The sequence below is a fragment of the Lepidochelys kempii genome, chromosome 9 (assembly GCF_965140265.1).
Source record: "Lepidochelys kempii isolate rLepKem1 chromosome 9, rLepKem1.hap2, whole genome shotgun sequence".
Taxonomy (NCBI): Eukaryota; Metazoa; Chordata; order Testudines; family Cheloniidae; genus Lepidochelys; species Lepidochelys kempii.
Window position 1 is genome coordinate 37,626,138 of NC_133264.1, and position 12,222 is coordinate 37,638,359.

Here is a 12,222-nt window from a genome sequence, read left to right on the forward strand (position 1 = left end):
GACTTGCTTTAACACACACACACACACACACACAAATATATAATATAGGGCCACATCTTGCCATCCGTTTTTAAAGCAGAAATTCCCAGTGGGAACAATGGAGACTTCTGCCTGAAAACTGGATAGCACCGTTTGCTCCAGAGATTTTATTCTCCATTGCTACCGATTTCAGTGAAAAGAGAAAGCGAGAGAGAGAGAGAAGGAGAGAGAGGACAGTTTTATTCCCCCTTCGCACAATCTCAGAGAAGATGTGCTGATGGAAATAGGCAGACAAAGAACTGTATCAATAGAAACACAACTTCCCCTTTAATTTCTCGCAGGCTGTTTGACCAGGACAGCACACAGCCGTACGTACAATCCCCCAGGAAAGGAAAGGTGACCAGAGAGACCGACTTCAAGAAATGCAAGTGTCTGGTTGCTTCCTTATTGTAATCTCCTTCAAGTGGCATTGTGCCAAGACAGTTGTAAAAGGAATGAAGAGTTTCCCCACTGAAGGCTGCTTTCTCCCCTGCTTCTGCATTTTCTCCTGTCCAGCCATTCTATGAAAGGACACTTTATCAAGGGAAGAGGCAATGCCTGGGTCACACTCCTAGATTGAGGCCTCGATTGTAATGATGAGAAGAGAAAGTTGCAGATTTCACCCAATCAGCTCCTGTCTTCTCCAGACGGGACAGTCTCCCTGCTGGCCAATCGCAGCTCAGAGATCCTGATGTAGCTTTGGGGGAAAGAACTAATAAATACTCCAGAGCGGAGTTCCTTTCACTCTGTATCAACAACAGGAAGAAATCATTCCTGGCACCCCCTCCCCCTTTTCATATCAAAGTGCGCTCATCTTCACACAGTGGCCAGCAGCCGCCCGAGCTCTTTCCTGCGACTTGTATGCAAGTTTCCCTTCCTCGCCCCAAACTTTGTTTCCCTTTCTCCTTTTTGTCTCTCTCTCCCCTTTGCTTTGGGATACCACGTCTTATTGACAAAGGGAGAGCAAGCCCCCCCCCCCCAACTTCCCCATCCCTTTTTTCCAGGACTTTTCCTTTTTCAGTGGGATCTATTACCAGAGCTGATCTCTCGTATATCAGCATTCTCCTGGATATAATATTAAAGTAAAGCTGTATACAACATGACAACTCTAGCAGGAGCTGTCCCAAGAATGATGCGACCAGCTCCCGGGCAGAACTACCCTCGCAGCGGATTTCCATTAGAAGGTAGGAATGCTCTCTAGCTGTATGATGAATTTTCAAACCCGTGTGTGTCTCTGTGTGTGTGTGTGTGTTCAAACCTGTGGGGGGGAAGGGGTGTTCAAACTCGTGTGTGTGTTGTTGAAAAACATTTTTTTTCATCCAATGCTGTGCACTAGTTACTTAGATTAAAACATAAATTAGAACTGCAACTGCACAAGGTTAGAGCAAGAAAAAACCTCTTTAACAACATGGAAAAGTGAGTGCACAGAAGGACTCCCTCACAATTTATGCACACACATATAACATGCATTATTTGTATTAACGTTCTCCACGGATTCTGCTTTGAAGAAGGCAGCATTGCAAATTAGAGCCCCAGAACAACTTTGGGGGGAGATCCCGTTGATTGTCAGGGGTTCTGTCGTCTTAATCTTGGGACCCGATCCTGCACCCCTTACTCAGACAAAACTCCCACTGATACCAATGGGAAGTTAGCCTGAATAAGGACTGCAATATCCGGCTCTAAATCTCTTCCGATTCTCAGCAAATTTAAGGACGGCAATACTTCAAAAAATTGAAACGGACTTTTAGACATCAGTTCACTTCCCCTATCCTCCTGGAGTAGAGTCTCTTAAACTTTTGTTCCTTATTAACGTTTCTGTAAAAACGGTTCCAGGGGCGAGCGATGAGGGGTTAAACGAAAAGAAAAAGAGACACCACGGACCCAATTTTAGAGTCACGGAAGAATAATAACAAGAAACATGTTGGAATTACACAGTCCAAACCCTTTAAAAGATTCTTCTTGAAGTTTTATATTTCCCCCCCTTTTCACTTCTACCAGGAGCCCATTAGTAGCGGCTAATTAAAGCAGGTAATAAAAGTCTTTCCAACAGTAAATGATGGAGTGTAACAGGTGAAAATTTTACTCTGGTTTTCTCCTGCAGTCTGTTTTACAGATAGATTAGATGGATGGATTCACAAAACCCCGAAATGGTCAGGGCTCTCAGTTCCCCCTCTGACTGGAGGGGCCGAGTGGTACCTATGTAACTAACATGCGAATAAGATGTGTCATCTGGCTCCTGAAGTTGCTTCTGGAAATAGGTTCCCACTAGCACGTAATATTTCCCTTCTCTGAAGACGCTCTGTTGATAAGTCTGAAACATTATTTAACCTGTTGACACTCATCTGTCAGGCACTCCCAGGGTTTCTAACTATCACAGATCTGTCCAGCCAGGCAACCTAGTACTAAACTGGCGCAAGGATGGGAGCGGATGAACTCATGTACATGTTTGTGTGTATGTGGATAGGGGAGTGTGCGCGCACAGAGAAAGTCGGGTTGACTTGAAAACACACCCAACAAGTAACTCCATTTCCCCCTCCTTTCTAGTGTCTACTCCTTTAGGCCAGGGCAGAGTCAATCAGCTCGGTGGAGTTTTTATTAATGGCAGGCCTTTGCCCAACCATATCCGACACAAGATAGTGGAGATGGCCCATCACGGGATCAGGCCCTGTGTCATCTCTCGCCAGCTGCGCGTGTCCCACGGCTGCGTCTCCAAAATCCTCTGCAGGTACCAGGAGACTGGCTCCATCCGGCCGGGGGCCATCGGGGGCAGCAAGCCCAAGGTGAGGAGATCAGCAAGGCAGTGGTGACTATGTTTAGGGCCTGGCCCTGCTAGGTGCTGAGCCTCTTCCCCTCCCGTCGATTTCAGTGAGAGCTGAAGCTCAGCCCCTTGCAGGATAGGCCCGGGGGAGGCAGGAGGGCACGCTGCGCTTTTGCTGTGGATTGGGGAAGGATGCTCATTTGGACAAAGCCTTACTGGGGCTAGTAAACCTCACACAAGCCTGGTTCTGACTAAGGATTTACAGGCTGCAGCATCTGGGGAGAAAGAGTCTGCTGTATTTAATGCAAGAGACAAAATATAATCAGCGGCTGCGTAATTGCCTGTGCCCATGTAAACACCTTCGAAATCAACACACTCCTCCACACAGTGTGTGCATGGAGATGCACACACACACTCGCATGCAAAGTGTTGTGTGTAACCCCCCCGCCTCCTCCCCACCCTATTTCTAGAACTTCTCTGTCCCATAAAATATTTTTAAAACTTCGGAAATGAATCAAAGAAATAAGGCCCGATCCTGCAAGCTCTTATTCACCTCCGAATGGTCCCTACATACCCACCACCAAAACCTATGGGAGCTTCTTAGGGGTTGAGCACTTTCAAGATGGAGCATGCAAGCAGTCCAGGTGGAGTCAGTTGGTCTAGCCATTGAGTCAGGATTACTAGCGGGCGGGAGAGTTTACAGGATCGGGTCCTATATTCTGGAGTGGGTTTTTAGCATGCTGCTGTACAGCTCTATCAATGTATCTCCAGCTAATATCCTAGTTGTCTGCCCAAACGCTACTTATATTTACACATACATACACCCAAAGAGTGTGTATACAGGCAAATATAGATCCTTGGGCGATTGTTAACTTGTTTGTATTATTACATATATCCCCGCCAAAAAACTTTTCTTTCTTTCTTTCTTTCTCCTTTGCTGCTCCTTTAAAGCTGGGATTATTAAACTTTTATACCAAACATTAGAATAAATTACTTTATCTATTTTACAGGCGTATTATCTGGAAAATTATTTCTTGCAGGGTTTTTAATTGAACGTTATTTTCGTTGTTTAGGACATCCGAGCAAAACTTCAGAACAGTGCGTTTGTCAGTGTTTGTTTATGATATTTAGAAAAATCTACATTGTTGTTATTAGACTTATTTTCTGTTGTTCCTAAATGTCCGAGGTTGGGTCTGTATTTGTAGTTTGAGTTATACTTTAGCACAGTTTAATCTCTTTTCCCGATCATTACACTGTCACTGACAATACGTTTACTGCCATTTTCATCTTCTCTGTGGACATTTCTTTGCTCACCACCCTCTGTACAGATACACAAAAGTTATTACTACATCACTTTAGGTTTTGATTACTATGGGCCCGATCCTTCAATTCTCATGCGAGTGCAACCCTAATGGACTTCTTAGGGAATTTTGCCGTTCTGGGGACTACAGGATCGGGGTCGTTGTATGTATCTGGCAGTCCTGAGCCAGTTTTAAAAGCAGAAGGACGTTGATAATTATGAGAGGCTTTCCAAAGGCCCTTAATTATAACGTGCCCTTAATTATAACGGGATGTAAATCCGGAGCGACTCCAGTCAGGTTAAAGGAGTTACTCCGGATTCACGCGGCAGAATTTAACCTTCGCGTCTTGCTGTGATCCTTCTGCATTAAATCCAAACTGTACAAACTTGGTGTCCGCCCGGTTTTTGTATTAAAGCAGGTGACAACGCCGGATGTTGAGAAGAAAATCGAGGAATACAAGAGGGAGAATGCCGGCATGTTCAGCTGGGAGATCCGGGACAAACTGCTCAAAGACGGGGTCTGCGATCGAAACACGGTTCCCTCAGGTACTGGGGTCTATTCCTATTTCCGTTCAGCGGGCTCAGCACAGCCACTCGCGCGCTATTGATTGATGCCATATGGAGAGGTCACCTTTATCCAGAGTCGTCTTCCAGAGCCATCAAATATTTAATAAACAGACATCATCCCCCCTAGGGGTATGAGATCTGGGTTCTTATGCAAAGCGTGTGTTTGGGGTGGGCGGTTGGGCAAGCTGTGTATCCCGTGGGTCTACTGCAGGCAGAGGATGGAGGAAAGCGTTCAGTGATGAGCATCATTTCTGAAAGGGAATCTAAAGCTAGAACCCAGTAGCTGCCCCTGTGCTGTTTGCAAGAGGCGACAAGCGGTCCGGCCTAGGCACTTTCCTAACTTCATAAAACGATCGGCATTAACCGCGGGTACAAGTTAAACATCTGAATCCCGGGGCGGATTTCTACACTGGTGTGGGGCAGTTTGTTTTTAATTAAGAAGCAACTGCATTCCTTTACCCCCCCCCCCCGCCCTCCCCAGCTTGTGCCAAGGAGATAGTTCAGAGCATGGGTTTGTTTTGCAGATTGGAATCTGGAAACAAATAAATGAACCAAGGCTGCTTTTCTTTTCTCCTCTGGCTTGTTTTCTTGCTTGGTTTTGTTACAATAGGCAAGTATTCCGGCGTGGAAATCGAAACCCTGCAGTCTGAGGCCTCCTAAATAGTTTGCTCTCTGGGTCATTTTGTTGTAATTTCCCTTGTAATGCTTTCTGGTCAGCAGACTTTACTAGCTTGGAGAAAACAAAAATATCTTGCAGTATATGTTCCACCCCTTAAAAAAAACCCATCGGGAAGATAAGGATTTATAGACACTAACCTCACAGGCAGTGAAGCCCCTGAATTTAACCAGGGGGGATGTAAAAAATCAATGCACCGCAGTGGGCTGAATTGCCCAGGATCAAGCCAGCACGTCTCTGGATGTACGCTGGTGTCGGGGCAGCAGTTCTCCAGGGATGAGGGTGCAGCGGAGGGGCAGTCACTGCCGAGGTCCCCAGAGCGAGAGGTTGTTTTAAAGCCAGCAAAGCGCCGCTGCTTTACGGCTCTTCGTTTTTCCTTGAAGTGAGCTCCATCAGCCGCATTCTGAGAAGTAAATTCGGGAAAGGAGAAGAGGAGGAGGCCGAACTGGAAAGGAAAGAAGCGGAAGAGAGTGACAAGAAGACCAAGCATAGCATTGATGGGATCCTCAGCGAACGAGGTAAAGCCAATCGCTCCCCCCAGACGCTGAGCGAAGTGGGGATCTTGTTTGCAGCTTCCGGATCGGGCTTTGCTCCTTGGCAGCCAGGGAAGGACGTGGGGCGAGGCGCACACATGTTAGTGCTGGGGAGGGGGCCCGGTCCGGCAGCGCTGAAGGCAGGTGCCTGCTTGAGGTGTCATTAAACCCAGCCCAATGGAGCGGGGTTCACGTGCGCTCTTTGTTTCCCTCTTGACCCTGGGAACCTTGTTCGCCGGGAGGTCAGATCTGTAGGTTATCTCGCCCCTGTTTGTTGTCCCGGCCGGGTTAGTCTCTCGCTCTCATTAGAGGCTGGTGGCTTCGGAGAAAGTGTGTCGGAAGTGGCTGGTCCGGGCCCGGCTAGGGGTTTTACGAGGCCTTCTCGTGGTGGTGGTAAAAGCTGGCCTTAGGCGTGAGAGCTGCTGGCACCTTTCTGCAGATGGCAGCGAGATCAAAGGGGGGCCGCTTCTCTCCAGGCATCCTTTGCTCCCCAGGCTCGCAGCCTGCTGAGGGTCCCCAGGAAGGCAGGCGATGCACTTGTAGAGGAGAAGCTCCGAGCCCACCTGTGTTGCTTTTCCTTTCATTGCTTCCCCCCGCCCTCCACCCCCATGCCCATAGGAGTCGTGTCCACGCTGCACATGGCCCCTAGCCTTAGTTGCGTTTCACCGACCCCGGACTCTGCAAGGATCATGTTAGAGGGCGCGCAAGAGACAGGTGCACACGAGCCCAATCCTGATTAGCGCAAGTTCTCCAAAGCCCAAAGGGAAATTCCCACGTGCAAATCGAAATCCCACGCGATTTTAAATCCCATCCAACGGCCGCTTTAAATTAACGGATTGGTGCAGTTCATATTCAAGAGGGAGTCGGAGGTAGGGAGAGAGAGTTGGTTCCTTTGTTTGGGATTTTCAGCAGCAAGGGAAACTTTAAACAATCCCGGGAAGGAGATCGCAGAGACAGCCCCCCGTTACAGATATGTCCTAATCGCACGGTGCAGAGCGCAGCGTGAGGGGCTAAAGTCACCGGGCCCCGAGTTAGCGCTGGCGTTCAGCTTTCCCACGCTTGGCCAGGTACTCTGGCTGGCCGCGGGAGGCGGCGCTTTCTCTGATCGAAGTGGCTCGTTTTGGGGGCTTGGTGTAAAAGAAAAAGTATATTCGGGGTGTGCAATCTTGTGGCCAGTAGGTCAAACCCAGCCCCTGCCCGTTCTTCAACCGAACCGCTATTGTGACTTTCATCATTCACATTGAAATCACTTTTCAAAGGGGAGCGAGTCTCTTGATTTGGGGCCCCAGCCTGCAATCTTTGCTCTGGCTCATTGGCTTCAAGTGAGGGAGTTTTTGCTTGAATAAACCTGGCAGGATCGGACCCTGCGAGAATAAAACCAAGAGTTCTTGTAATTTCCAAGTCCATCTCAGGCAGAGAATTTCCTTCTAGGGCAGTTTTGCATGCTGCTGAAAATTTTCTCAGTTCTAGCCCGCTATTGTTGTGAATCATTTGAAATAGTTCTGGTTCCTGGGAATTGGAAGTTAGGCACTAGGAGAACATAGGGAGGAAAGAAAAGAGTCTTCTTCAAAATAAAACCCAACCAAACAAGAAGTCTAAAAATAAATAGCAATTTGAGCTGGAGAAAAATAGAAACCCAGCTCAGTGGCTTGAGGTTTGCATGTATTTCAAGGCTAGGTTTTTATTATTGCCTCCTGAAAAGCCTGTGTGAGGTGCTGGGAAGTAGATGCAATGAAATCGAAACCTGAACAAGAAAGAGGAAAATGATACAACTCTCTGCAGGTTGTTGTTGTTGTGCCTAGTATTCCAGGCCTGGGCTTGGTAGGGAGATAGAGAGTCTGTTGCCAGTGCTGTGGGACTTGTTGCTAGAAGGTCCTAGCACTCCTCCTCCAGAGCTTGTTCTGCACATGCATAGGCGCTGAAGAAGAGGAGACAAAAGTACCAAATGAGCTGGTCAAACATTTGTACAACTTTTCCAGCTTTTACAAAGAAGGCCTTCTATACACAATCTACACTTGGAGATGAACTTGGAAAACAAAGAGGGGAGAGTCCATTGAAACTCACACTTTAGCTTTGCACAGACAAAGCTTCAGCTAGCAGCAGCTTGATGTGAACAAAAGAAGGCAACCTTTTTATAATTCAAGGAGAAAAGAAGAGAAAACAGCCCCACAAAAGGCCGAGAAAAGACATTATGGGCTTGCAATGAGGGATGAATTATTCAATGAGCCCCAATAGCTGATGCTTCGAGCAGTTTTATGGACTCTCCACCGTGGAAAAAGTGGCTATTTTCACCTACAAAATGTTTCTAGTCTTTCTAGACATCTAGAGATGCCGACTGCCATTCAAGAAGGACAACTGCTATTCTTTAAAGCTATAGTATCCCTCTGTATTGTAAAAACAAAACAAAAAACCCCTAAACTAGACTCTAACTCAGTGTTACTAGGGCTTTCAGGGAAGCTTCATCTTCTCTCTCTCTCTGTGTACATACATACACACCAAAAATACTAGGGAATTCATACATTTTAAGGCCAGAAGGGACCATTTGAACTTCCTTTATAATGGAGAGTGCAGAATTTTACCTAGTAATTCCTTCAGGCAGGGATTGGGCAAGCAATGGCTAAAATCAGTGTCCAAGATTTTGAAAAAAAACCTGTCTGTTTTGGGTGGCTTGGGGCTTTGAGTGCCCAGCTTGAGACACTTTAAAGGTGCCTACTTTTCAGAAAGTGCCACACACTTTTGAAAATCTTCAGTGTGGCTCAAATTGGGCACACCAAAATGGAAGTTCCCCAAATCACTCGTCATTTTTGAAAATCTGGGCAAATATGTCCAGAGAGTTTATCTTAGCTGGCTGAGCACTAATATTAAACAAAAGATAAAACAGGAAGCCTCGCTAGTATCCCTGATCCAGTCAGCAGCAACTATTACATGGATGGAGATCACCATTTGATTAAAAAAACAAAACCCCACAACTCAACTCTAGCTCAAAATTCTTTTGGTGCTCTTTCCCTCTCTGCTGCTTGAAGCTTAGGCTTTAGCCCCAGTATTGGCCTGGGCCAAAGTTTCAGTGATATTTCACAGACTCAGGGAGTACTAACAACCTGGATCTCAAAGGAAATGGAGGGATCTTTTGGGAAAATAAATCCCCACTGCCAGTGCTGTTGTCATTACTGTCAATATTTAATACTGATATTTTTAAAAGTGAAGTTCTCTTAGATTATTTGGGTAGAAAGGCTTGATGCTCAGATGGTGCTGCTTGCCTCTTGAAAGGTATTGAACTCTGAACTCCTTGAGCTGCCACTGAAATTAATGACCCATGGTGCCTACTACCAACGAAGCTGATGGCAAAACTCCCGTTAATTTAAATGGTGCAGGATTGGGTACAAGGGCTTTACTGGAAGTCAACGCCACACAACTCTTTGCAGGATCAGGGCTTTTAAAATGTGTCTCTTAAGTTCCTGGTAAGAGTTGGTTATCACATGGAAATGAAACTCTTCATTACAATAAGTCATCCTCCCATCCTCCTTTGTGTCCTTCTGCCACTTAATATTATTTTAGGAGTGGCAGAGATGCTGGAAAGGGTGAGATCAAGAAGAGATTTGTTAGCACAAATATTAGTGCGGGCAGGGTATTATAGAGAGCATTTTTTGGAGAATATAATTTAAAATGCACTGCTCCTTTACATATCCAGCCAGTAATCAAGATTCTGTTTCAAAACTCACTGATATCAGCAGGGCAATGATTTCACCCAGAATCTGTATTTAAGGTTAAAAACATCATCAGATCCCACTCTCTATATTCACATAGCCTGATTCTGCTCCCATTGAAGTAATTGCTAAAGCTCCCAGTAACTTCAGTGCTGCAGGGTCATGCTTGAAGGTATCCCATTGACTTAAATCTGAGGACTGTGAATAAGGAAAGCAGGACTTGTTCTCATACAGAGGTCTAGATAGAGAATACATGGTGGTATGGGTTATAGGGTTTATTGTCATGAGTTTGGGCTGGGTTTGTTGTTCACAAATGGTGAAGTCGCATGTGATTTATATGGGTTGTCACAAACAAGTGCCAATCAAAGCTTACCACTGCACCACACCATCATATATTCTGTATGGTAGTGGTATGTACTTTGCAGGGTGGGGGGAACTCTTTTAGGAATGTTTTGAAGAGTTTTATACAATGCTATTATTATTTTTCATAGCCCTGGCCCCACAGAGCCAGGTTACCTTAATACCATAAGTGCAGGATTCAGAGAGAAAAAAAACCTGACTAATAATCTCCAGAAACCTTTAGAATTACCTATAATAGAGCTGCAAACAAATGATGCTTCCCTCTGGAGAGCTAGCAATCTCCCCTTTCCAAAGCTAGCACTCTGTTCAGTTAGAAGATATCAGACTTTTAGCTCATCTCTGATCCATTTTGCACCTCAGTCTTGTATGATTTCTGGAGGGGGAGGGAATTCCTCATTTGAAGGAAAGAAAGAAACAATGTTTTGGTTTTGATGGCAGCTGTTTAAAGCTGCTCAGAGATTTGTGATGTTAGAAGTAGCCCTGGGAGAGTTGGACGAGAGGAAGAGCGCTGATAAAGTGCGCAAAAGTGCTTGACAAATGGCCAAGCCATGTGATATACTATATTTATCACATAGATGTAAACACCACATAAATAATCGTAACATAAACTCAAATCTGTAATATAGAAATAAATCATATCTATATCTAGCTCTATTTCTATTTCGATTATAGATACTTAGATCTTGACTGCCCCCCAACCCCCTACATTAATACTTAGTCCTACCATGCATGCAGGGGACTGGACTAGATGGCCTCTCGAGGGCCCTTCCTGTCCTATGATTTTATGGTTGACATAGCTATATCTTCTTCTAAATATACAAAGGGTTAGGCAACTTTTTACTGGGGGGAAGGGCTAGAGTTAAAAATAATAAAATAATAGCTGTTGAATACATCTTTAATCAGTAGTTTTGTAAATTTGTCTACTTTAAGTAAAGTGAGATAAATGACCTTCTGTTTCAGTGTTTCTTTTATTTATTAATGCAATCCCTAAATTTTGAGGGGGCTCAAGTCCCCCCAAGCTTTCTGTTGTCTAGGCCAATTATATGTAACACTTGATACTAATGTATTTTGAGAGATCGATATAGGTATATAGATGTAGATTGGTATAGATATAGATGGTATAGATATTATATATTATATGCATGTAGGCATATTATATACTTCGAATAAAGGCTTAGTCCATAAATAAGGAGCTTTGAAGAGAAACTTTTATGTGCCTTTATACATTATATTTTTGGAAAAACTGATTTATAAGGGGGAGTTGCATGCACCTTTTAATCTATGTGTGAAACGCTGTGTTGGCTAATTTGATGGCTCCCTACTTCATGAGATGGCTGTTGTTTTGTGAGTGAAAGTTAGGTGGTTTTAAAGTTCAACTGATGGGTGCAGCAGCATAGAGTTCTTTCTCAGCCTTTCTCAGTGCTGGATCAGGAGCAGGGTTGTGCTGGTTGGGAGACACGGCTGCTGCTGCTGCACTGGGTGACACAGTCTGCTTAGTGCTTAAATGGGACCCTCTGTTCTCCTACCCAGTGGAATTGGCCCCAGGCATGGTCACAATGGATTCTTCCCCAGTCATGCGCACTATTCCAAAGAGCCCTAGTCATCCCTACCCTTGGCTTCTCTGAGTGAGCAATTCAGGCTGCAGCAGACTAAATTGCCTCCTTTATTTCCTTCTTACTTTCATCTTGGATCAAACTCTCCTCCTCTTCCCCCCCCCCACACTTTTTTTTTCTTTTTTCTTTTTTGGCCTGAGGCTCACATTAGTGCAATTTCTGCCACCACCCCTCTTTTTGTGGGGGGAGTTTAAAGAAAAGAAAGATCTTAACACAAAAGCCCCACTCAGTAACTAGAAAGCCGAAGCTGTTGCTGCTTCTATAGCCGTATGATGCTTTTCCTGTTTGTGAGTTTTGGGAAACATTTTTGCTTTGTACTGTAATGGAATTAGAGGACAGATGCTGACTGTAGATGGGACACGCGACTACCAGCCTCTAGCTTAAATATTTAGATGCAATGTTACAATTACTGACTTGATGCATGAGCTTTGAAGTGGTTACACATGATCTAAAGGGTAGCATAGGCTAGATGAGCTCCAAGATGGATTAATTTTGGTTGCTAGATAACCTTCAGGAGGATATTTTTAGTCTGTTTAATTAATCTGATTAATTTCCCAAAGAAGAGGGTTGATGTACAGGAACCAAATATCAATCTGTGTATCTCCATTCATTTCTTCATTGTGGGGATGATGTTGGTCCAGTGGTTAGAGCATGGGACTGGAAAGAAGCAGAGTAGTTTCTATTCATGGCTGT

General features: G+C 45.0%; 1 protein-coding gene across 3 annotated transcripts in view; it reads left to right on the forward strand.

Moving 5' to 3' along the window:
- The first annotated feature begins 779 nt into the window (after positions 1-779).
- Positions 780-12,222, forward strand: part of PAX3 (paired box 3) — a 122,139-nt gene continuing 110,696 nt past the window's right edge. Inside the window, exons 1-4 of one of the 3 annotated variants that reach the window (XM_073359957.1) lie at positions 780-1,202; positions 2,563-2,798; positions 4,493-4,622; positions 5,703-5,837. In XM_073359957.1, the coding sequence (XP_073216058.1) occupies positions 1,118-1,202; positions 2,563-2,798; positions 4,493-4,622; positions 5,703-5,837 (586 nt within the window). In that variant the 5' untranslated portion in view covers positions 780-1,117. The remainder of the gene's footprint in view (positions 1,203-2,562; positions 2,799-4,492; positions 4,623-5,702; positions 5,838-12,222) is intronic. The other 2 variants (XM_073359958.1, XM_073359959.1) reach the window with 2 other exon arrangements.